This window comes from Neoarius graeffei, chromosome 24 (assembly GCF_027579695.1).
Source record: "Neoarius graeffei isolate fNeoGra1 chromosome 24, fNeoGra1.pri, whole genome shotgun sequence".
NCBI lineage: Eukaryota > Metazoa > Chordata > Actinopteri > Siluriformes > Ariidae > Neoarius > Neoarius graeffei.
Window position 1 is genome coordinate 2,377,364 of NC_083592.1, and position 23,486 is coordinate 2,400,849.

General features: G+C 45.8%; 1 protein-coding gene across 7 annotated transcripts; it reads left to right on the top strand.

Moving 5' to 3' along the window:
* The first annotated feature begins 471 nt into the window (after window positions 1-471).
* golga3 (golgin A3) lies at window positions 472-23,447 on the top strand. 7 transcript variants are annotated; one of them, XM_060907736.1, is made up of 24 exons: window positions 472-644; window positions 2,092-2,303; window positions 2,891-3,100; window positions 6,343-6,452; window positions 9,180-9,778; window positions 10,280-10,391; window positions 11,151-11,457; window positions 11,613-11,815; window positions 11,915-12,052; window positions 12,362-12,523; window positions 12,611-12,979; window positions 13,097-13,174; window positions 14,595-14,858; window positions 15,159-15,253; window positions 15,586-15,802; window positions 15,887-16,030; window positions 16,111-16,308; window positions 16,430-16,546; window positions 17,253-17,392; window positions 18,778-18,910; window positions 19,034-19,156; window positions 19,318-19,482; window positions 19,597-19,754; window positions 19,836-23,447. In XM_060907736.1, the coding sequence occupies exons 2-24, from the start codon at window positions 2,195-2,197 to the stop codon at window positions 19,999-20,001; spliced, it is 4,317 nt and encodes a 1,438-aa protein (XP_060763719.1). In that variant the 5' UTR covers window positions 472-644; window positions 2,092-2,194; the 3' UTR covers window positions 20,002-23,447. The 7 variants fall into 7 exon arrangements, with proteins under 7 accessions (XP_060763719.1, XP_060763716.1, XP_060763720.1 ...); XM_060907733.1 differs by having other exon boundaries at window positions 472-640; XM_060907737.1 differs by having other exon boundaries at window positions 472-640; window positions 19,600-19,754.
* Window positions 23,448-23,486: the final 39 nt, after the last annotated feature.

Below are 23,486 nucleotides of genomic sequence, written 5' to 3' on the forward strand. Positions count from 1 at the left end.
AGGGAGGGATCAACACACTGACATTTATTGTTAAAAAAAAAAAAAAAAAAACATATTTACAAAGAATGAAAAAGCAACTTTTTTCCCAGTTTTGGTGTGGAGGGTTGTTGCAGAAGTAATTGTTATTTTTGTGTGCTAAAAATAGTAAAAAAAAAAAAAAAAAGAAACCCAAGCATATTTACAAAGAATGAAAAAGCATGCATTATGAGTGAAATACATTTGAGCAGTCACTCACAATCCTGGCGCTGCCATTGCACTAACAGCCTCATTACCATAACAAAATGAGTGATTAGTGTATTAGGGAAAAGCGGTCGGGCCAAATGGCCCCTATGCGGGTCTTCTAGGCAGACAGAAAAATGGTGGGACTTCTTAACCCGAGTGTAAAGTGTTTCCTGTGCTCACATGAAATCAGTCCGTCTTGACCGCGGAACCTTTTGTTGTGAGGCGATGTTGTTTCCAGCCGGACGGTGAGCCGTGACGGAACCCAAACAGCCACGTAGCTGGAGCAGGGAGGAGAGCGTCGGAGCGCCTCGGTACCGAACCTGCTTCCCCTCTCGGTGTTTACAGAGACGGGCTGAGGAAACGCCTCGGTGTGTTTGTGAACAGGCTGAGAGTCTCACAGAGCAGACAGAAAGAAAGAGTGAGTGAGTGTTTCTGTTCCCGCGGGCGCAACACTGTGCGTGTGAGCTAACAGGCTAGCCGAGGCTAACGGCGGGGCGTGTCCTGAACGCGCGTCTAGTGCACTAGGTAGTGTTTAGGGTTGTTTAGGTTGTAGTGCTGTGTATAGTGTGAGTAGTGAACCTACACCTCGAGCACAACTGTGTTTGTGTGTCAGCTGGAGTTTAAACCCCGGGTTTCATCCTCAGTAACACTGGCGTTCAGCAGAGCAGCGCAAACCTCGCTCTGACGGGAGTTCTCCGGAGCTCTGGCTGTTGGACTGTGTGAGAGAGAACTGACTGTAGGATGCGGATTGTGTCTAACACAGAGTGAGGATAAACCTGCGTTCATGTGCTATGGGAAGATGATGTTTTCCAGTTGGGAAGTGGTGTTTACCAGTGTGTTGTGTTCACATGCTTTTGTTGTTGTTGACAAATTAAAGCTGGTGGAGCAGATTCAGAATCAGGCCTGTTATTTGGCTAAAACAATTATAGATTGCCTTGTTCATCAGCTGCAGCAGGAATAAGAGTTATCAAAAGTCAAAAGGTAAATAATGCTGAATATTTCCTCATCATGACAAGTAGAGATTTTCTTAACACATTGAATGCCACGCAGTTTTTGGAAATTTGGCTGTAGCCAGTATCTAGATCATTGTTGGCGTTCTTTGGACAGCCACAGAATATTTTGTATTAGGCTATAATATACATCTCATCTCATTATCTGTAGCCGCTTTATCCTTCTACAGGATCGCAGGCGAGCTGGATCCTATCCCAGCTGACTACGGGCGAAAGGCGGGGTTCACCCTGGACAAGTCGCCAGGTCATCACAGGGCTGACACATAGACACAGACAACCATTCACACTCACATTCACACCTACGCTCAATTTAGAGTCACCAGTTAACCTAACCTGCATGTCTTTGGACTGTGGGGGAAACCGGAGCACCCGGAGGAAACCCACGGGGAGAACATGCAAGCTCCACACAGAAAGGCCCTCGCCGGCCACGGGGCTCGAACCCAGGACCTTCTTGCTGTGAGGCAACAGCGCTAACCACTACACCACCGTGCCGCCCCTATAATATACATATTATAATAATATAATATACATAACATGACTCGTTTAAAAGGTGAGAGTCAGCTTTCCGTAGGTGAAAACCACTTCTTTCTTGGTTCATAAGCTAGTCTTGTACCGCTCGCCGCCATGTTGAAAAGGTTAAAGTTCATCTCATCTCGGCAACTCGTGTATCAAAATTTTCTACGAGTTGCCCAGTGGAAAATACCACAAGAGGGGGTGTTCATGTGTGCTTTCCATGTCTGCGTTTGGTGTTTACCATAATTCCCATAGCACATGAACGCAGCATAAACCTGCTGGAGGAAGAGTGTAAGAGTGATGTCGTCTTTATTTACTGGAGTATCTGTTCCTTTCCTTCTGACAGGTCTCTATCAGGCATGCAGTGAGACGGGGGGAGAGAGAGAGACAGTGGAAACCTCGTCCCTGTTCATGGATGTCAGAGCAGAACCACACAAACTCGTACGAAGATGGAGAATGGAAATGCAGAGATCACCACCAACACGCGGGCGGATGGAGTCGGAGAGACGGGTGCAGTGAAATCAGGAGAAACGCACGCTGAGGAGAACATCCCTAATGGTGAGGGTTGAGTGTGTGGTGAGTCTCAGCTCGATAAATCAGTTCCTCAGTGTATCAGTGCTGCAGCTTCGCCTCGTCGCGTCTCACCTGTTTTACCTGCTCGACTGCTTCACCTGCAATCTGTGTGAAGTCCTCCAGCTCTGATCCTAACCCCCTGGGGCAGCTACACACACCTTCACTCAACTATTCATAACATTAACAACACAAACACACAGCGCACAAAAACTACTTGTTTTCTTCTTTCGTTATATTTTATATACTATATAATATTTTCACTTTCTTTCTGACTTTCACTTTTATTCCTGCACCTTCTTCATTCATAATTACGTTTCTGATGTTTTTCATTTATTTTGTTGCTTTTCTTGTTTTAATATTTTAATTTTATATTATTTTTATTCTTTCACAGCTAAGAGTTTTCTGCAGTTCCTTTCTGTTGTCTGATCCTTTTTCACTCGTTCTTTTTCTAATTTTGCCCTTTTCCCTTTGTTTCTTTCTGTTATTGTGTGTGTGTGTGTGTGTGTGTGTGTGTGTGTGTGTGTGTGTATACACACGCGTACCTTGTCTGATGTTCTCCGTATCTCCTGCAGGTCACGTGGGTCGAGTCGAGCCGTTGGAGAACGGAGAGGTTCAGGGAGAGACAGGAAACAGCAGCTCCTCCCCTGTGTCACTTCCTGCCTCACTTCCTGTGTCACTTCCTGGTGCAGGTGTGACTTCTTTCCCTGACAGCGTAGAGAAACCTGAGGGCTCGGCACTGCAGTCGCTCAGACTAAGTATCCCAATGCAGGAGACGGAACTGTGTAAGCACATGACGTCATACTGCCCGTGACTCCGCCCCTTCTCCCTCCTGCCCACTCCCAGTTTAACCTCGGGATGTGACCCCTCAGGCTGCTCCTAACACGCTCATGGCCCCACGCTCATGGCCCTCAGGGTTTTTTGGATGCTGGATCTTTTTTGGGAACCTGTAATCTAACAGGGTGCTGATTATTCCCCCGAGTGTGTGTGTGTTTATTGCCCCCTCAGGGTGTTTCTTTCTCCCGGTGTTGGGCGTGTGCTGATGATCAGTTAACCTGTTAGCTACGTTAACTCGTGTATTTCTGTCAGGGCTTGAAGCTGTGAGTAAATGAAAAGTTCCAGATTTCGATGCTTGTAGAGTTAGCATTAGCAAGGATTGTCTCCACTTTGAAGCACACTTAAACATTCGGCTGGTTGAAAGCCAAATTTTATCTGAATAAAGACGTGTCATGTTCATGAGTGCAGGCACTGTCCAGCTTTTCTGTTGAACTTTAAAAGTGTTAGCATGGTTAGCTACACAGCAGTTAGCTAGCATTACCTCAGCAGTACCTTTACTGAGCAGCGTGGCTAATCCTGCACTCAGCTTCATCACTCAGTATTAAAGGATATGGGACATGGATTTTTTTCTGGGTATAATTATGTATAAAGGACATAAGAAATGCCATCTAAATCACTGCAGGGCGTCAAAAATGTGAAAATCATCACATTATTCAAGTTTTTTATACATCAGCGTAAAACAATGATTCGTTAATTAGCTAAGCGGTCACGTGACCCGTGACGTCACAAAAACTTTCCAAGGAGCCAGCGTTTGGGAATCTAATGTAAACAGGTTACCGAAATGGACACCATCGACAGTGACATTCCCGATGTTTCACAGAGATGTGAAGTTAGACCCTATCAATTCGAACCGATAGCTGGAAATTCACATGAACATGGATCTTGTCTTTACTCTGACGGGTCAGATGATTCTGAGAGTGAGAGTTCATTCAGCCCTCAAGCGGTCGGCTCGATAACACTTCCTGGTAAGTTAAAAACAATTCTGCTCAAAGGCTAATGATCTGTTGAAAGAAGTATTATTTTTGTATCATACATTGAAAGTTCATCATAGATCTAGCTAAAGTCCGTTGCAAGCTAGTTTTTTTTTTTTGCTGATATTTTTCGAGATTGATTGAGATACAATGCTTCCAGAGTCCGAGATGAAAACATTCAAAATGGCGAAACGAGTCAGAATTATGGTAATCAGTAATTGATACACCCAAAATTATAATACTAATCCTTACCGCATGAGGCCCATGGTAAAACCACACTTCCAGGAGGGGCTGCCGTCTGCCTCCCAAGCCGGCCGAGAGCGCTCCTCGTCGGGCACGGCCAGGCGGGCGAATGCCCTGGTCCGTCCGCCCTGTCTAAAAATAATGGTACAACTCCGAGTGAAGGTATCAATGCGCTGTCGAAGTGCGCAGAAGGTGTTAGTACGCCTGTCATTATAGTGCGCACTTTCCATAGCATAGAAAATCGCCACCTTTCAATTTGTGTAACTGAACTTGTTTCATGTCACTGGTCATATAAACCTATGTAAACAGGAAAAACGCAGAAGAGTTTGGTCGCATCTAACTACAGCCCCAAAAAATACCATTGGCCATGCTGAGCCTAGCTACATTGCTAACAGGAGTGACAGCGCGTCTGACTGACTGGGAGGTCGCAATACACCATGATGTTCAATGTACGTTAAACACTCTAAAAACGAAACAATTTTCTTGTCATCCAAGACACAAAAACTATTTTGTCGCAATCGTCATCATCACGATTCACACTTCTCCATATTCATCTACCCGCTTGTGCTGTGCCCGAAAGTTTCTGTGACGTATGATCACGTGACAGCGGCTCTTCCGGTTGTAAAATATGCATATCGGAGCTCGAGCAGAAATGCCATATAATCATCACGAATATAACGATTTTGCTGAATTTAATAGATAATTTTGTATTTGTTGATGCAATTATTTCATATTTTTAATGGAAAGAAACTGATATAGCGTGCTTTTATGTTTCATGTCCCATGTCCTTTAATATAGTAATTACTAATAATAATACTAAGTGATAAATGACTCTATGTTGGGAAAGCGTTAGTGCGTTTTGGTTTTGCTGTATTTTTCGTTGTTCCACGTTGTTTTTATTTGCTGACAGGAGAATTATCTGGCTGCACTGGATTACTGATTTCACACTGAGATGGCGGCGGAGTGAAGGGGCATGGTGGGGGGCGTGGTTATAAACAAGCGCATAGATTTCCAAACAGGTTCTCTCAGGTGTGTAGCGCACTCGTTTTCAGCTCATGGCTTCAAACTTTTTGTTTTTGTTTTTTTTCCCCATCAGGTCTTTTTAAAAGCAAGAAATTGGAAAAAATCAGCTATGGCACCTTTAACTAAATGGCCGACTAAAATAAAAAGCTTATCAACTCACTGATAACCTCAAGTACAGAAGAGGAGTTAATGGCGATGAGAGTTTAGTATCAGCACACGTCTCTGTAGTGTGTGTGTGTGTGTTAACGTTGGGTTTGGTCAGAAACACTCCAGGGGCGTCCGTGTTCCTGCATGGTTTGGGGAGATGTTTCTCTTTAACACACAGCGATTGTTGAAACCCTGCAGCTTCACTAAACACCACAGTGAGAACTGAAGTGTGTGTGTGTGTGTGTGTGTGTGTGCGTGTTTCTCTCTCTCACACACACCACTGACATAGCAGCAGCAGCAGTTCTATTCCTCTTCTCCTCTCCCATGTGATGAACTCCGTTCTTTTTCCTGTCACATCCCTTTATCTTTATTTATTTTTAATTATTTTGTTTTTATTTGTTTTATTGATATTCTTTTATTTCATTTGATTATTTCCCTTTGTTTGTTTTAGCTTTATTTTACTTTTTTCATCTGCAACCTTTTATTGGATTTTATTTCTTTTATCTACCAATAGAATATTTTTTCCCTTTTTTTTGTTTTTATTATTTTTTCCTTATTTTTATATCTGATCCTTTCCCTCCTTTTTTCCTTCATGTTTATATTGTTTTTTTATTTTTCTGTATTTTTTTAAAATTTGTTCCTTTCTGTTCTTCCTCCTCATTTTTTATTGCTTTTTACTTTCATCCCTCCATCCTCACTTCTCTCCCTGTAAGCTGTGGGACAGATTTAGGCTTTTATTAATCCTAATATTAATCCTAAGTGCTGAGAGGAAACTGACTCCTGATCGTGTGTGTGTGTGTGTGTAGCGAGAGAGCCATCTCTGGAGATGGAGAATGAGGAGAAGATCCGTCTGGAGGCTCGGCGGCGTCTGGAGGAGCAGCTGAAGCAGTACCGTGTTCAGAGACACCGGGAGAGGGTGAGACACACAATGCTAACAGCTGCTGAGGGAAGTCCAGTCATGTGACCTGTTCACAGTGTGGGTCAGGGTGCCATTACATTTGGCATTTGTTGAAAATATTCCTGTTAAACAGAACGTACGTGTGTGTGTGAGAGAGAGGTAAATTCAGGCTGAGTTGGTGTATAAAATATAGAAATGCTAACTCCTTAACACTTCTTTATTCAGTGTTGGCGTTGTTAGCAGGGTCGCCGGTGACGCCTGAGAGAATGTAAAGCGTTAATGCTAACGTGACTGCGTTATTAACGTTCTTCATTAGCATTGTTACTGTTGAAGCTTGCCAGCAGTAGTGTAGCAGTTAGCATCCGTTGTCTTCATGTAAATGACAGCAAACACAAATGCTAACTTGGTAAGTGCTGATGTTAACTGATTCCCACGTTCTTGGCATCATACTGAACAACAAAAAATCATTAAATGTTTTTAGTGAAATAAGTTGCGAATGTCAATGTAGTTTTGTGTTGGGGTGCCATAACTGTTGTGACTTTTGTTCGTTTTTTTTTCTTTACCTCTTTTTTTTTTTCTTTTCCCTGAACCATTCTAGCTTATTAGTTTTGTTGAACAACTGAGGACTAGCTAGCATGCTAACTCGTTTTCTCAGGCTGTAGGGCCGTGAGCAGTTAGCGCTGTGGTGTAAAAGCAGCACGTTATTAACATGATTAGCGTTCGGCGTGAGTCACTGAGTGACATTTCATCACAAAGTGTTTTATTATTATTTTTTCCCCACTGAAGCGACTTGTTGATTGATCCGCCCCCAACCTGTCAATCACCTGATTCAGATAAAATCTCCCCGGGATATTTATAGCGCGTTCCTGTCAGAGAGTGATGCTAATTACACCGTGACAACCTCCTTCAAGTTCTGCTTTCGTCTCAGAAATTGGGAATCGGTTGTTTCTATGAAAAACACACACACCACACATGTTAGCTCTAATAATTAGCCGTTAGCTTGAACATATTTTGTGAGGTTTTTACCTCAGTGCTTCACTTGAACTCTTCACACGGTGTGATTGTGGTGTGGTGCTGGTTCTCAGTGTGACTGAATCCGTGTTTGATGAGCAGTTCATGCTAAGTTTAATTACAGTGGTTTTTTTCTTTGAGTTGGGGGAATTATATATATATATATATATTTTTTTTTAAACAAGTAATTTATAGACACATCTGAGGTAAATGTTGACATTTCAGATATTTCTGTCACATTTCCACTGTCACTGTGTTACATGTATGAATAAAAGAGTTGCTAGCTCATAAAATCATTAGCGCCATTTATTAGCTTTTCAGTAATGGGTATATTATTGGCTAACTCATTAGCTATTCAATGGCCATATTTTGTGGTTGTCTAGCAACAGTATTGAGTATGTGTAGTGAAAGTTCATTATGTCTACCTGTTGAAACTATTCTTTAAATTCATTTCTTAAGACAAGGATTTTTTAAGATGTTACCTTGACAGTTTCGGCGATAAACTTCCGCCTTCTTCAAAACAGTCACCAGATGTCGAGTGGTGACGTGCCTTATCAGCTGATGTTACTCTAAGGATTCCTAAGAAAACCTACACATACCGACCAGTATCTACTCTGGACATCTGAACATCCCATCGCACACAAAATGTCAGTAATCAGAACACTATACGACCGAACACAGAGCATCACGGAGGAGAAAGACAGACAGGAGGAGGAACAACACGTCCAACAGGCATTAAAAAACTGCCAATATCCACCGTGGGCAATTCGAAAAGGAAAATTACAGATGCAAACAAAGGAAAAAAAACAAACAAACAAGGAAAAATACAGAAAAAACAAACCGAGGCTTTGTCACATTACCATACATAAAAGGAGTTACAGAACGCATCCAACGATCCATGAGGAAATATCATATCAACACCCCGGTCAAACCATACAAGAACCTCCGACAGCTGCTAGTTCACCCCAAAGATAAAATACAACTGGACAATAAATGCAACGTCATCTATGAAATCCCTTGCCGTTCATGCAATAAAGTCTATATTGGTGAAACGGGCAGATGCTTCCACACTCGCAGGAAAGAACACCAAATAGAATGTGAAAAAGAAACAACAAAAAGACTCACAAGATCCGAAAAAGAAAAAGCAAACCAAGAAACCCTAAAATCAGCCATTTCAGACCACTGCAAACGGCAAAATCACAATGAATTGGGAAGAGGCCAGAGTCATTCGCGCTGAAGAGAATAGATTCCAGCGTTGGATTTTAGAGGCAGTGGAGATACGCAAGCGGGCGCAGAGAACGATGAACCGGGATGAGGGAGCGTACATGCTGTCGCACACCTGGAGCGCCGTCCTGGAGGAGCGACCTGACAGCAGGAGGCGTGAACTACCTGTCAAATTGGGCGGGACGTTCACGCCTCCTTAGAGTAACATCAGCTGATAAGGCACGTCACCACTCGACATCTGGTGACTGTTTTGAAGAAGGCGGAACTGTTCGCCGAAACTGTCAAGGTAACATCTTAAAAAAATCCTTGTCTTAAGAAATGAATTTAAAGAATAGTATTGAGTATGTCCATTTGTTCTCAGTTGAAACTTCTCTCTCTTATCTAACTGTCTCTCTGTCTTAATCTATATCGCTCTTCATCTCTCTCTATGCATCTGTCTCTGTCTTACTTCATCTCTCTCTCTCTCTCTCTCTCTCTCTCTCTCTCTCTCTCTCTCTCTCTCTCTCTCAGTCACATCATCGTTCGTCCCCTAAGTCTCGTCCCTGCAGTACCCTCGACCCAGAGCTCATGCTGCACCCGGACATCTTGCCCCGTGCCTCCACCGTTGCCATGACGACAGAGTACTCATTCCTGCGCACCAGCGTTCCCCGCGGACCCAAACTGGGCAGCCTGGGCATCCCGGCTCCCAAAGACAGGAAGTCCAAATCGTCACGATCTGGAAAGATCCACTCACTTGCTGACTACAAAACGCCGGATATCGCCGGAGAGAAACCCTCACTGTCCGGCATCTCTGTCTCCGGAGTTTCTGAGATGAGCATGAGCTCAGTTTCCACGCTTTCCGAGATCAGCACGAGCTCCGCCTCCACGCTGTCGGAAACCAACGTCCCGAGCTCCGAAAATGACGGGAACAATGGAGCGATAGAGCTAACGTTAGCGGCAAGTGGGTCTACAGCTGAGGAAGTGGTCGTGGGGCGGTACCCTTCTCTGAGGGAGGTGCTGCAAGCAGCCAATGAGGAGCTGGTGCTGGAGAAGGAAGGCAGGGCCAACGAGGAGCTGGAGAGTGAGGGCGGGGCCGAGTCACACAGCCGCAGGGACAGCTTCTCCAGCACGTACGCAACTGATTTATTAAATTAAAATATCACACTCAAGTTTTATTGTGTTTTGAAACATGAATATTCATGAGCTGGTAATGACCCACCCCTTTTTCTACATGGAGTGACTTACATCAGGGATCAATTAATTATGTCAATACTATAAGAACAGTTTAACATTTGGACATGCCTACTCATTATATATTTAAATGCATCTTAGTCTAAAACAGTCAAACAAATGGAGGTAGTGTTAATAAAGTGGGTGTGGTCACACATGATATGAGCCTGGCATTGGAGTGAATCCATGGCAACAGGCACCAAATTAACAACAGGACACGCCCACTAGTGATCAGTGAAGAGTGTTAAGTAGTGCAAACATGCTGCTGGTGTGAGTTTTTCATCGTTAGGCGCACACCCTAAACACGCACTTCAGATGTACTGAACTTCACACATGAGTAAGCGGAAGGTCGTGGACGTGTCCTGTATTTAAGGGGCTCCGTTGTGTGTGTGTGTGCGCAGTGTGTCGTATGGGAGCTCAGTGATGGGGAATCATGATGAGCTGCTGCAGGTGTTGAAGGAGAAGATGAGACTGGAGGGACAGCTGGAGTCTCTGTCCTCCGAGGCCAGTCAGGTGAGATGATGGATCATAGAATAAAAATTTTAAAACTAATTAAAATGAATAAAAACTGGTAACGAAGCACACATATGCATGGGGTTGGTCGAGAGTGTATTTATGCTTAATTTAAAGTCTATATATGGACAGAATCCCTCAGACATGCTGCAGGTAACAGTTCTATGACATACATTACTGTTGACTCTCATATATTTATTATATTTATTAACTTTAGTCGTTGAGTAAAGCATGTAAATACTTTCATAGACTAAACTGTAATAAAATGTCCCATCAGCTTTAAAAACTCCTTGCTGATAATGCCTGTTATTGAGCTGATTTACATTAAGCCACACCCACAAAACTCCATAAAAGGTCATAGAGCAAAAAACAGTGAAAGAGTGCTTCCTAAGCGATGTGCACTAAATCTTGCAATAATGCAGCTCAGCCACAGCAGCACCTCCAATACCACAGACACACTCTCCTCATCCTCATATCTGACTCTCCTCATCCTCATATCTGACTCTCATCCTCATGAAAATGGTGTGCGATTAAAACGAACGAACTAAACTTGTCCGTGCAAGTCGTATATAAATAATTATACCATCTGAGGCGGAAGTTTCCACAAACTCGGGTGTGTAATGTAGGATATGAGCGATCCCAACACCACGGCGCGCCTGTAAAACGTGATGAATAAATGAGTTAATATCCAGCATAGGAAACCAGGCGTGCTTGACTGTATGTGCAGTGATTGTGATTAAACCGTACCCCCTCCTTCAGGCTCTGAAGGAGAAGACGGAGCTGCAGGCGGAGTTAGCGGCGCTGGACGCTCGTTTGCAAGCTCAGTGTGAGGAGAACCGTCGGAGTTCTGAGCGTCAGGCGTCCCTGGCGTCTGAGGTGTCGTCCTTGCGCTCGGAGAGGGGCGGGCTGGAGCGAGCCATGGCGGAGCTGCAGGGTCAGCTGGAGGAGAAGAACACCGGCCTGGAGTCGCTCTCCAAAGACCTGCAGCTCGCCGAGCAGCAGTACCAGAGACTCACAGGGAGGGTGGAGGACCTGCAGCAGAGCCTGAGCTCCAGAGACACCACAGGTGAGGAGGCAAAAACATGCCAATGATAATACTGTAAAGCCAAATTGTGGGGAAAAGGGGCGGGGCAGGATATGCAAATGCACTTTACAGTTCTAGTCAGCTGAGACAAATTTTACACGAGCCAAACGTTTCATTTTAATCACTGTGTGTGCCAGTGAATGAGTTACGTCAGCAGCTGGCCGGACTACACGCACAGCTGCAGCACGTGGAGACCGAACGCAGTGCTCTGAACTCTCGGCTGCAGACATCGCAGGCAGAGGTGCAGTCGCTGCAGCAGCTGCGCAGTTGGTACCAGCAACAGCTCGCCATCGCGCAGGAGGCCCGGGTCCGGCTGCAGAATCAAATGGCCAGCATGCAGGTGCACTTTAACACACACGTCCGCACACGCTCCTGTTTAATTCTCCTGTCTCTTCACACACGTTATATTATCGCGCTACGCTGTTCTTCCTCCTCTCAGGCAGGTCACATGACTCAGACCGGCGTGTTGGAGAACCTGAAGATCGAGAATGTCAGTCTGTCTCACCAGCTCAATGAGACCAAACACCGCTCCATTAAAGAGAAGGAGCGCATCGCTGTCCAGCTGCAGAGCATCGAGGTGGGGCGTGCAGTTTATTCAGTGACATCACAACCTGTCCTTTTACATAGCTCCGCCCTGAATCCGTTTCATACTGAACTTCATTTACAGAAAAAAATGTGTTCAGACTTTATTCAGAAACCCAAATTTCTACAGTCAGAATCTGTGTCCACTCAGTTCCTCAAATCATGACCACTGACTTAAATTCTGTCTGACCTCTCCTTCTTCCCTAACTCTGCCTCATTCCCCTTCCTCGCACCACCTCTCTGTCTTTGCCTCCTCTTCGACTCCTCTTGTACTGCACCTCCTCTCTGACCCCGCCCCCTCCAGGCGGACATGTTGACTCAGGAAGCAGCCATCCAGCAGATTCATGATGCAAAGTCGATGGTGGAGAAGGACCTGCAGCAGAAACTGGAGGAGTTTGAGGAGGAGCGAGAGCAGCTGCTGAGAGCGGCCAGTAAAACTGCAGCTATCGAGAGGGAGCTAGAAGAGGTACACACACACGCGCACACACACCCTGCCCGTGTACAGGTGTGTGGTGTTTCAGGTAGATCAGTGTCCTCTCCCTGTCCTGTCCAGGTGAGAGTGTCTCTGTCCCAGAAGGAAGCTCAGCTCTCAGCATTCCAGCGTGAACACGTGGATCTGATGAAGAAGCTGACGGAGACTCAGGACGCTCTGCAGAGTAAAGAGCAGGCGCTGCAGTTGATGGAGGCGCGCTACGAGCAGCTGCAGGCCGAGCTGGGCGAGCTGCAGTCCGACTCCTCCACCCGTGACGAAGAGCTGCACTCCCTGCGCAATGAGAAGATCGTCCTGGAAGTGGCGCTGCAGGCGGCGCGCACCGAGAAGAGCCAGCTGGGCGACGGGGCGGAGAAACTCGGACAGGAAGTGCTGGACTCATCTGATGTGGTTGAGAAGCTCAGACAGGAAGTGCAGGTCCAGGCCACACAGGTGAGTGAGTCATTAATTTTTAGTGAGTGCTATGTGCAAAAAAAAAACATGAACAGGAAGCTGTTTAGGATTCAATAAATTAAACATGAAACTAAATCACTTCCTGTTTTAATGTAGATCGAGTCCTTACAGCAGGAGAACGTCTCTCTGAAGAAACAAGCGCAGAAACTGAAGGAGCAGTTCCTCCAGCAGAAGGTACGTCTATCAAACACGCACAACGGAATGTCGTAAGACCCTCCTACCAAGAAGGCTCCTCCCACCACCACAGAGTCCATCCCTGTGTCTGAAATCGCTTGCTATATAGTGAGTTGGCCATTTTGTACTGTAGTGCTGTCCGAATGTATAGTGAGAATTATCACACCCTATGTAGTGGACTCATCGTATCCCACAATGCACCGTGTAAAGTTGTGTACAACCGACGGTCACTAACCAAGCCATATATACCATCATGCATTGCAGTCGCACTGAAAGAAAGTGTGTTGAGGGTGAATGGATGGAGGAAGAAACTCATTCTAAACGGACATTCAAGTAAAATTAAAAATAGTAAGAAGATAGAAAAAACATAGGTCCCCTATGGGTCCATGTGGCTTCTGCTCATAAATAAAATTGTTTTCTGATCCCATGTGCATACGGTAAATCTACAGTAGAATATATACATGTTATCAGTGATACTCGCTTCATCTCTTTCAAGCATCACCAAGCTGTGAGCTGCATCAGGGCTTTGTTCAGAATGCAGTGCTGTGAACTCGAGCTCATCTCATCTCATCATCTTTAGCCGCTTTATCCTGTTCTACAGGGTCGCAGGCGAGCTGGAGCCTATCCCAGCTGACTACGGGCGAAAGGCGGGGTTCACCCTGGACAAGTCGCCAGGTCATCACAGGGCTGACACATAGACACAGACAACCATTCACACTCACATTCACACCTCCGCTCAATTTAGAGTCACCAGTTAACCTAACCTGCATGTCTTTGGACTGTGGGGGAAACCGGAGCACCCGGAGGAAACCCACGCGGACAACATGCAAACTCCGCACAGAAAGGCCCTCGCCGGCCACGGGGCTCGAACCCAGGACCTTCTTGCTGTGAGGCGACAGCGCTAACCACTACACCACTGTGCCGCCTGAACTCGAGCTGTTTTCAAAATAGTAAGAAAGCACTTGTTTATGAACTGTCTGAGAAGCATTATTTAGTACTAATGAGCACATCTTGTTTCACAAGTGTAAAGACTCTGAAATAAAATAAAAAAATTAACGCGAATAGCAAAAGTTTGACCAATTATACTTTTAACTTTGTTTTCACATTTGTTAAGGAATATATCAAAAAATTGTATTTGAAATTTTATTCATAAGTACTCATTACAAGTGGAGTAAAAAAAAAAAGCCAACAGCAACTACATTATTATGGAATATTATTTAATAAAGATAAATTTCAACAAATGGTAATGACATTATCTGTTTATGATGATATTTATTTTTCCAAAAGCAAAAAATGTTTTGTACTCAACTGACAGGGGAGTAGAGGAAAGTAACAATGGTATTTTCATTTCAATGTGATTTTGGACACAGCCCGTGTCTTTAAGCACCGTAAGCGTGTTGCTCCTTCTCGCCCCCTACAGGTGATGGTGGAGGCGTACAGGCGAGATGCGACCTCAAAGGAGCAGCTGATCTCAGAACTGAAGGCGACTAAAAAACGTCTGCTTTCGGAGGTGAAGGAGCTGAAGGAGGAGGTGCAGCGGGCAGAACAGGAGAAGAGGAGTGCTGAGCTGGAGCAGCAGCGCCTCCTGCAGGAGGTCCAGAGAGTGCAGCAGCAGATGAGCAGCCTGGAGGAACATCTGCAGGAGGTGCAGAGCGAGAGAGAACAGCTCGACACACAGCTCCAGGTACACACACACAAGGAAAGAAAGAAAGATGGGGGGAAAAGGGCAAAATTGGAAAGAGTGAGTGAAAAAAGGATGAGGAAAAAATAAATATAACTAATTCGAATAAAACAAGAAAAGCAAAAAGATAAATGAAAGACATCAGAAATTTAGTAGTTATGAATAAAGACGATAGGAATAAAAGTGAAGTTAAGAAAAAAGGATGAACTGAAAGACAAATATAAAAATAAAAGAAGGAAAGGTTTTTGTGCACTGTGTTGGTGGTGTTATGACAAGTTGAGTGAAGGTGTGTGTGCTGTCTAGTCTGTGCAGTTTGACCAGAATCAGCTTTCTGCAGTCACAGAGGAGAATGAGGTCCTGAGGAAGAAGGTGGAGGAGATGCAGGATGAGGCGAAGAAGTGAGTCACATGACCCTTCATCCATCCATCCATACAGAAATGCTAACATCACTAATCATCAGCAGAGTCAAACAGTGACGTTAGCATCCTGCTGCGCTAGTGCTAACTAACTTAGAAACTCTGATGTAGCTAGTAACAAACTGACCTAGTTAGCTTTATTAGCACCTTTGTAGGCTAACACGGCCAAGGGACTTTAACTGATGGCACAATTTTACTGTAGGACATGCATGATCCATCCATCTCTAATTAGCATCATGGAGAATCAAACTGGTCTCCAGGTGCTACAGGTTACTGTTGCTGAATAGAAACTTGTCTCCGTTGCGGTGTCTCAGGGCGATTTCGGAGCAGAAGGTGAGGATGAAGAGGTTGGGGACGGATTTGACGAGCGCGCAGAAGGAGCTAAAGGTGAAACACAAGGCGTACGAGAACGCGGTGAGCATCCTGAGCCGACGCCTCCAGGAAGCGCTGGTGGAGAAGGAGACGGCTGAGGCGGAGCTAGTGAAACTCAAGGCGCAGGTGGACGAGGGCGGGAACAGCCAGGCTCTGCAGGTACGTCCTGATAAAGACGACGGTGTTGATTATCAGAGGCAGTAACACAGATGAGGTGATCAGCTTGGCGTGTTGGGTTCCCAGGCGAAGGTGGAGTCCCTGCAGGCGGAGCTGAACACCGTGCTGCAGAGTAAAGCCCTGCTGGAGAAGGAGCTGCAGGAAGTCATCAGTCTGACCAGCGCCGAGCTCGAGGAGTATCAGGAGAAGGTGCTGGAGCTGGAGGACGAGGTCAGCAGAGCAACATGTTCTTCAGGATCTTTAAGTTCTTCTGACAGTGTGTCTTTAACGTTGCTTTTCTCCACCTACAGCTGCAGGAGTCGCGCGGCTTTAAGAAGCGAATCCGCCGCTTGGAAGAGGCTAACAAGAAGCTCGCGCTGGAGCTGGAGCATGAGAAAGGCAAGCTGACCGGACTCGGGCAATCCCACAATGCACTGCGGGAGCACGCTAACGTCCTCGAGGCTGCGCTAGCCAAGAGAGAGGCGGACCTGGTCCAACTCAACCTGCAGGTCGGACAGTCGGCGTGTTCGCTGATGAAACCCGTCACCTTTCAAACGCAAGAGCAAGTTTTTAGTTTTAGTCCTAAAAGAACAGTTTGTGTTTTATAACGTGTCTGAATGACGGTTAAAGGTTCAGGCCGTGCTGAAGAGGAAGGAGGAGGAAGACCAGCAGATGAGGAACCTGGTCCAGACGCTGCAGGCTGCTCTCGAAAAGGAGAAGATCAAAGTGAAAGAGCTGACCGAGCAGGTAGACCTCCGTCACAGTACCGTTTCATTACCGGCTGAGCTCACAAAACAGCTACAGTTTCTCCAGAACCTATTTTCATTACCGTCTGATCTCAGAGCGCTTATCTAATTCTTACCGTATGGTGTCTAATCTCACACAACAGTTCCAGTAGGACCTATTTTTTTAGTGTCCAGTCTCCACATAACCGTCACAGTTTATTAGAACCTGTTTTCATGAGTGTCTGATCTCAGAGCCTTCATATAGTGTCTGATCACACGCAAGTCACAATCTCATGAGAGAGCATTTTCATTAGTGTTTACTCTCAGGTGATTTTATTGAATTCGTACCTTGTCGTTTTGTAAGTGTACTTTTTTTTTTAAATTGTCTCTCACTGTGCAGAAAAATCCACCTTTGCTAGAATTTTTTTTGGGGGGGGGGTCTGATCTAACAGAGGAAATGGTATTTTAATTTGTGCTTTACTGCATGTGCTTTATTTATTTATTAAATTCTATTCATTCATTCCTCCTCCTTTGGTGTCTAATCTTAGAGTGGAGATGCAGGTGTGTCTGATGTAGGCTCTGATGCAGAATTCCGGAATGCTCACTTTATGTCCAGCTCATCTGATTGTGTTTCAGTAATAATAGCACATTTTTATTGACGTATACCCTTGGAGTTGTACATGTTGGTGTGTGTGTGTGTGTGTGTGTGTGTGTGTGTGTGTGTGTAGGTGGCTGAGGCGAGGCTGGAGGCGGCTCATAACCGTAGGCATTACCGAGCGGCCGTGCTGGAGCTCAGTGAGGTCAGGAAGGAGCTTCAGGCCAAAGAGGAGGTGCTGAGAGCACTGCAGGAGGAGGCCAGGAGACTCGAGTATGTCCTCTAACACACACAACACTGAGATTTGACCAGGAGACTTGTATTACGTAGATTAGATTCATTAGAATGAACAGACCCGGTGACAAAGGGCAGCCCTGGCGGATTCCAACATGCACCGGGAACGAGTCCGACTTACTGCCGGCAATGCGAACCAAACTCCTGCTCCGGTCGTACAGGGCCGAATGGCCTGCAGTAGTGCGACTCCACCAGGGCCGTCCTTTGTCACCGGTTCTGTTCATAACTTTTATGGACAGAATTTCTATGCGCAGCCAAGGGTCGGAGGGTGTCTGGTTTGGTGGCATCAGGATCACGTCTCTGCTTTTTGCGGGTGATGTGGTCCTGTTGGCTTCATCAACCTGTGACTTGCAGCATGCGCTGGGACGGTTTGCAGCCGAGTGCGAAGCGGCTGGGATGAGGATCAGCACCTCCAAGTCTGTGGAAACAGATGGCGTGCCTACTCCAGGTCAGGGGGGAGTCGCTACTTAAACTCCTCCACTTTAGGTATCTCGGGGTTTTGTTCATGAGTGAGGGTTGGGGGAGCGGGAGTTGGACAGACGGATCGGGGCAGCGTCAGCAGTGATGCGGACGCTAAACCGGTCTGTGGTGGTAAAGGGAGAGCTGAGCCAAAAGGCAAAGCTCTCAATTTACTGTTCCATCTACATTCCCACTCTCACCTATGGTCACGCGCTGTGGGTAGCGACCGAAAGAATGAGATCACGGATACAAGCGGTAGAAATGAGTTTTCTCCGCAGGGTGGCTGTGCTGTGCCTTAGAGTGAGAAGCTCGGTCATTCGGGAGAGACTCGGAGTAGAAGCGTTGCTCCTCCACATCGAAAGGAGTCAGTTGAGGTGGTTCGGGCACCTTGTTATGATGCCACCTGGATGCCTCCCAGGGGAGGTTCTGTGGGCATGCCCCACCGGGAGGAGACCCCGGGGCAGACCCAGGACACGCTGGAGAGATTACATCTCTCGACTGGTTTGGGAACGCCTCGGTATTTCCCTGGAAGAGCTGGTGGAGGTGGCCGGGGAGAGGGAAGTCTGGGCTGCTCTGCTTAGGCTGCTACCCCCGCAACCTGGATCCAGATAAGTGGTAGAAGATGGATGGAGACTCATTAGAATTAGGCACGAGGGTGGGATTGGGGTGATGTGGAATAAATATTGTGTCGTGATTCATTTGTAACCTCTCTGGTGAAGCTTTGATGTCACACTGATGATGAGGTCTCATTTACATACCACAGCCATCTGCTCGCTCATTAATGCTCACAAATATCACAATAATGAACAAAGAACAGTATACCAGGCAGCCCAAACGGCATGTGTGTATGGAGTGTGTGTGTGTGTGTGTACTGTGCTTGTAAGCCATGTGACGTGTCTCTTCAGAGCCCAGGATGCTCGGCGCTCTCAGGATGTGTCCCGCTTCGAGACAGAGTTGGCCGAGGCACACGCACAGCTGCAGATCTTGCAGAAACAGCTGGATGACAAGCTCAACAAGCAGCCGCTCACTAACCAGGAGGTTTGTGGACGCGCACAGTTTTGTTTCCATAAATTTAATTGGTTGTACATTTTTACTTTGTTCATGTCTGTTGATGCATACATGTAACTGCAGGAGTGTGTGTGTGTGTGTGTGTGTGTGTAGGTGGAGGATCTGAAGTGGGAGGTGGAGCAGAAGCAGCGGGAGCTTGATGCACAGCGCCAACAACTAGAACTCAATGAGAAGTGCAACCAGAAAGAGCTGGACACCATGCAGGAGACATTACAGGTCTCACTCACACACACACACACACACACACACACACACACACACACACACACACACACACACACAAACCAAAAACTCAAAACCTTTCTGCTGTTCAGTAACAGGATTTCAGAGGATATTGCTTTCTTTGTCACTGCCTGTCTGTGTGTGTGTGTATATAGAGGGTGAGGGTGGAGCTGGAGATGGTGCAGGAGGAACTGAATGGCACCAGGAAGGATAAGTTTGTGCTGCAGGCGAAAGTGGGCGAGCTGAGGAACAGCATGAAGAGCCTGCTGCAGCAGAACACACAGCTCAAGCAGGAGCTCAAACACACACGCACACGCAAGGTCAGAAATGTCTCGTCTCGTGTGTGCGCACGTGCGTGTTGGTATTGGAGTAAACTTCCTTCATGAGTGCCAAAACTTTTGAAACAGTCCACTGTAACATTTGTTCCTCTGCAGCAGCAGATGGAGGTAAAGTGTGACTCCGCCCCTTTGACTCCAGTGAAAATTCCAGATTGCCCGGTTCCTGCGTCGCTATTGGACGAGCTGCTGAAGCCGGCCGCCTCCGTCAACAAGGAGCCGCTCAACAACCTGCACAACTGCTTACGACAGCTCAAGTACACGCACGCACGCGCACGCACGCACGGCTCAGGTCATGTTAGAGCGCATCCATCATCTTCATGTCTCTGTGTGTTTAGGGAGGAGATGGACAGCCTTCAGAAGCAGATGGAGGAGCACACGGTCACCGTGGCGACGTGGGTCACGGCAGAGGAGGAGCTTCAGAGACTCGGTATCCACGACAATGGAAGCTCGTCCAATAAGGAAGAGGAAACGCAGCAGCCTGAAGAGATGGCGTCTTCGTAAACAGTCCCGTCTGCGTGTCAGTGAGGGGCTGTGTTTTATCCTGATGTGCACTTTTTAAGGACATGTTTTATTTTCCTTTATCAGATGCCTGTATTTGGTCGTGTCCCATCTTTTTTTGGACCTAATGCTTTATTTGTTTTGTCTTGTGTTTTTCTTTTATTTATGTGATGGAAAGTTTGGAGGACTGTTGCTAGAATTCACCAAAAATCATGGAGGGTCACGAGGACACGTCAGAATTAGTGTTGTCTCTGGGACTAGGCTGCTTAAGTAGGGGACACAGTCTCTGTGCTCTGCCTTGTCTTTTTTGGACAGAACATCTGCTTGGGTATGATGTAATGATCTCGTAAACCGTGGTGAGTTAATGTGACCTATTACACACACCTCGGTTCTGATCCGATAGATGGACCGTAGGATGTTGGTTTTATTGTTTTGGTGTTGAGACGATCCGCATAGCAGAGCTTTCCACACCTTCTGATTCCGAATCCGAGTGAAATTGATTCTTTTGAATCATTTGCTCGGTGGTGGTTCTATTTCACACTGCACGTATTTACATATCTAAATTACATATGAACCAAAAGGTGTGTGTGTGTGTGTGTGTGGTGGGGGGGCTGAAAACATCTTCGTAAAAACTGTCAGTGGGAGGAAAAAAGTTCTAAACCCTTTACCTGTGAAGTGTGTGTAGAAATCACAGAAGTGTTGTAAATCCAGAGAACAGCGCTCAGTAAGTTGTTGTTTATTATTATTATTATTATTATTATTATTGGTGCAAATATGAAGTTTGTGTCCCGTGGCTCGCCAGAAATCTACAACCCAGAACATGGCACGTTCAGTTCACTCTCTGCAGTGAGTCGATTCGGAGTCGGCTCACTCAAGTTGACCTGGAAATGGGCCGAGACCATCAGGTGGAGTAACCCTGTCTCCATCTCGCTGGAGGCTCACAGGGTGCACACCATTTGGTCAGTAATATAACATGGAAGTTCATGGACACCAAAACCACGTGTGTGTTTATATACGTGCATAAAATGGTTCTATACACGGTGTAAAGGTGTGAGAGCTGAACGCTCAAGAATCGTTCACTCCGTGGGGTGTGTGTGTTTTTGCTCTGTTCTCTGCAGGCGGTCTTGTTTTGTCCTGAACGAAAAGCTGACCTAACCCTTGTGTGTGTGTGTGTGTGTGTGTGTGTGTGAGAGTTCACCCCAGTGTGAGTGTTAGAATGGATCAGGAATTAAAGGGCTGTAAATTGCTCAACAACACATCAAAGCACTGTTTCCATGACGCCGGGAGCTTGATAACGAAGATGAATCGTGGCATGGAGACCCGGTGTCTTTGTGAACATCTGACTGTGAGAGGACAGGGTTTATTCTGACACTTTTTTTTTTTTTTTTAATTTTGGTTTATCAGACGCCCATATTTGGTCATGTCCTGTATGTGTCGATCAGGAATTAAAGGGCTGTAAATTGCTGAGTAAAGAGCAAAAGCGCTGGTTCCCATTTAAAAAAATATATATATATCCTTCCTTCCCTCTGTAGTAGTTTCAAACTCCCTCTGAAGCCCCGCCCTCAGGGAAAGTCACCTCAGCGATGCTCTCATCACAACACTGTGCTGCAGTTACAGGGTCGCGCCTCGTATCATTAACATAACTGTTCAAATAAACATAGTAGATGGGTACGTTTAGATAGTTCCCTTCCCTTCTGTTCTTCCTTCCTTTCAGTTCGGTGTGTGCCGATTATGAGTTCCGCAGTGTACTGTGATAATTAATTAAAACACGGTTCTGAAGCTACCATGTGATGGAGAGGCGCTCCTAACCCTGTCCTGGTCCGTTTCTTCTTTTCATCATCCATTCCCCTGACATTGCTGTAAACCATAACGAGACGCTGAATTGCTGCCCCGCCCCTCTCCGGTCGCGCCGTTCTCAGGACAGCGGTTTGGAAATGCTTTTCTCGGTCCTGCTCTAAATCTGAGTGATGTTTAAATGAGTGTGAAATAGTTGCTGTCTGTGCACGGTGGCGTGTAATGTAATTTATGATGTATATAAAATAGGAGCTGTACAGAGAGACGGTGATGTTGCACAACTGACAGCTGGATGATGATGATGATGATGTGCTGCTTAGCTGTTGCATTTTTCCTCTCCTTTTGTTGTTTTGACCAGTGCTGTTTTTCTTTCTCACTGTCGAGTGCACGAGATGAGACAAACGCAGACACGTGTGTGTGTGTGTGTGTGTGTGTGTGTGTGTGATGCACATAATATCCAGCTTTGACATTTACACATTAACGTGTGAGATAAATATAATAATAATAAAAAAAACCCAAGCGCTTTAAAGTCAGCATGTGCTGAGAACCTCGTCATCAAGATCGTGTCTCCTGGTTTCATGGGGATGGAGGTCAGAATCTTTCCCGTTCCCACTTTATCCCATTCAGGAGGAGCGGAGCATGCGTACTTCTCAGAAAGAGCAATCCCATAATGCACTTCACTGACATGTAAACATGTTTACCCAATTAAAGTCAGTGTTATGCAGCAGACACTGATGTCACTGACATGGTCACAGTTTCTGTTGCCTTTATGGAATGAGTCTCCAGTGTCAGCTGTTTACCGCTCTGCTAGAACATGAGCAGTTCCACAACACTAGATGTACATCGTTCTGTATCTAATAGAAGTTGGTCAGAGGAATAACACACTCCGTGGTGTGCCGTTACAGGAAAATAATCCGTCAGCGTCACAGTGTTGGTGATTCCGCTTCATCGCACCGCACCGTTGTTGATGATTTTCCTGGAACAGCACCACACACGGGCTTGAATTCCTTCAGTTATAACAAGCATGATGCTGATGAACTGGGTGTGTGTATCAGCACAGGTCCAGTTTAAAGCTGCAGCGGCACTTTAAGGCTTCAGACTGTAAATTATTATTATTATTATTATTAAGCTTGAAAAAGATGATCAACTTCCAGTCTTCTTATTTCTGCACGTTTTAGTGTTTGTGGTTTTGTTTGTTTTAACGCGCCTCCTGCAGTGTGTTACAGCAGGAATGCAGTACTGTACGCCGTGGCGTTTTGACTCGGAGGGATGACACCGAAACCGCATGTCTTCACCGACTCGTATCTGAGATACGATGAGTCGAATCCCAGAGGTTGTTGATTCCTGGCTGAAAATCCTCTCCGGTGTGGGTGGAAGTGCGCTTCGTTTAACTTGCGAAATGTTGCTTCACTGTTTTTTGTTTTAATTTTGCAAGAAAACAAGCACAATGATGTCATGTGTCGAAGAAATCAGTAACTTTCTGTTTAGTCTGTATTGTTAGTTTATTTTGAAATGTGTAAATGACAGTTGGTGTGTCTTGGGGTATTGCATCTCTTCTCTCCCCCCCCCCCCCCCCCCCCCTCTTTATTTTTATTTTTTAAACCCTCTCTGTCACAGCTGATTAAGTCCTGGACTGAATACATTTGTGAAACGCACCAGTTGGAGTCATTTCACTCATTTCTACAGTTTCGTCT

Excerpts from the sequence above, each read along its gene's own strand:
- golga3 (XM_060907736.1), top strand. The coding sequence starts at position 2,195 with ATGGAGAATGGAAATGCAGAGATCACCACCAACACGCGGGCGGATGGA. Across the intron at positions 3,101-6,342 it reads AATGCAGGAGACGGAACTGT|CGAGAGAGCCATCTCTGGAG; the intron begins GTAAGCACATGA and ends GTGTGTGTGTAG. Across the intron at positions 9,779-10,279 it reads AGGGACAGCTTCTCCAGCAC|TGTGTCGTATGGGAGCTCAG; the intron begins GTACGCAACTGA and ends GTGTGTGCGCAG.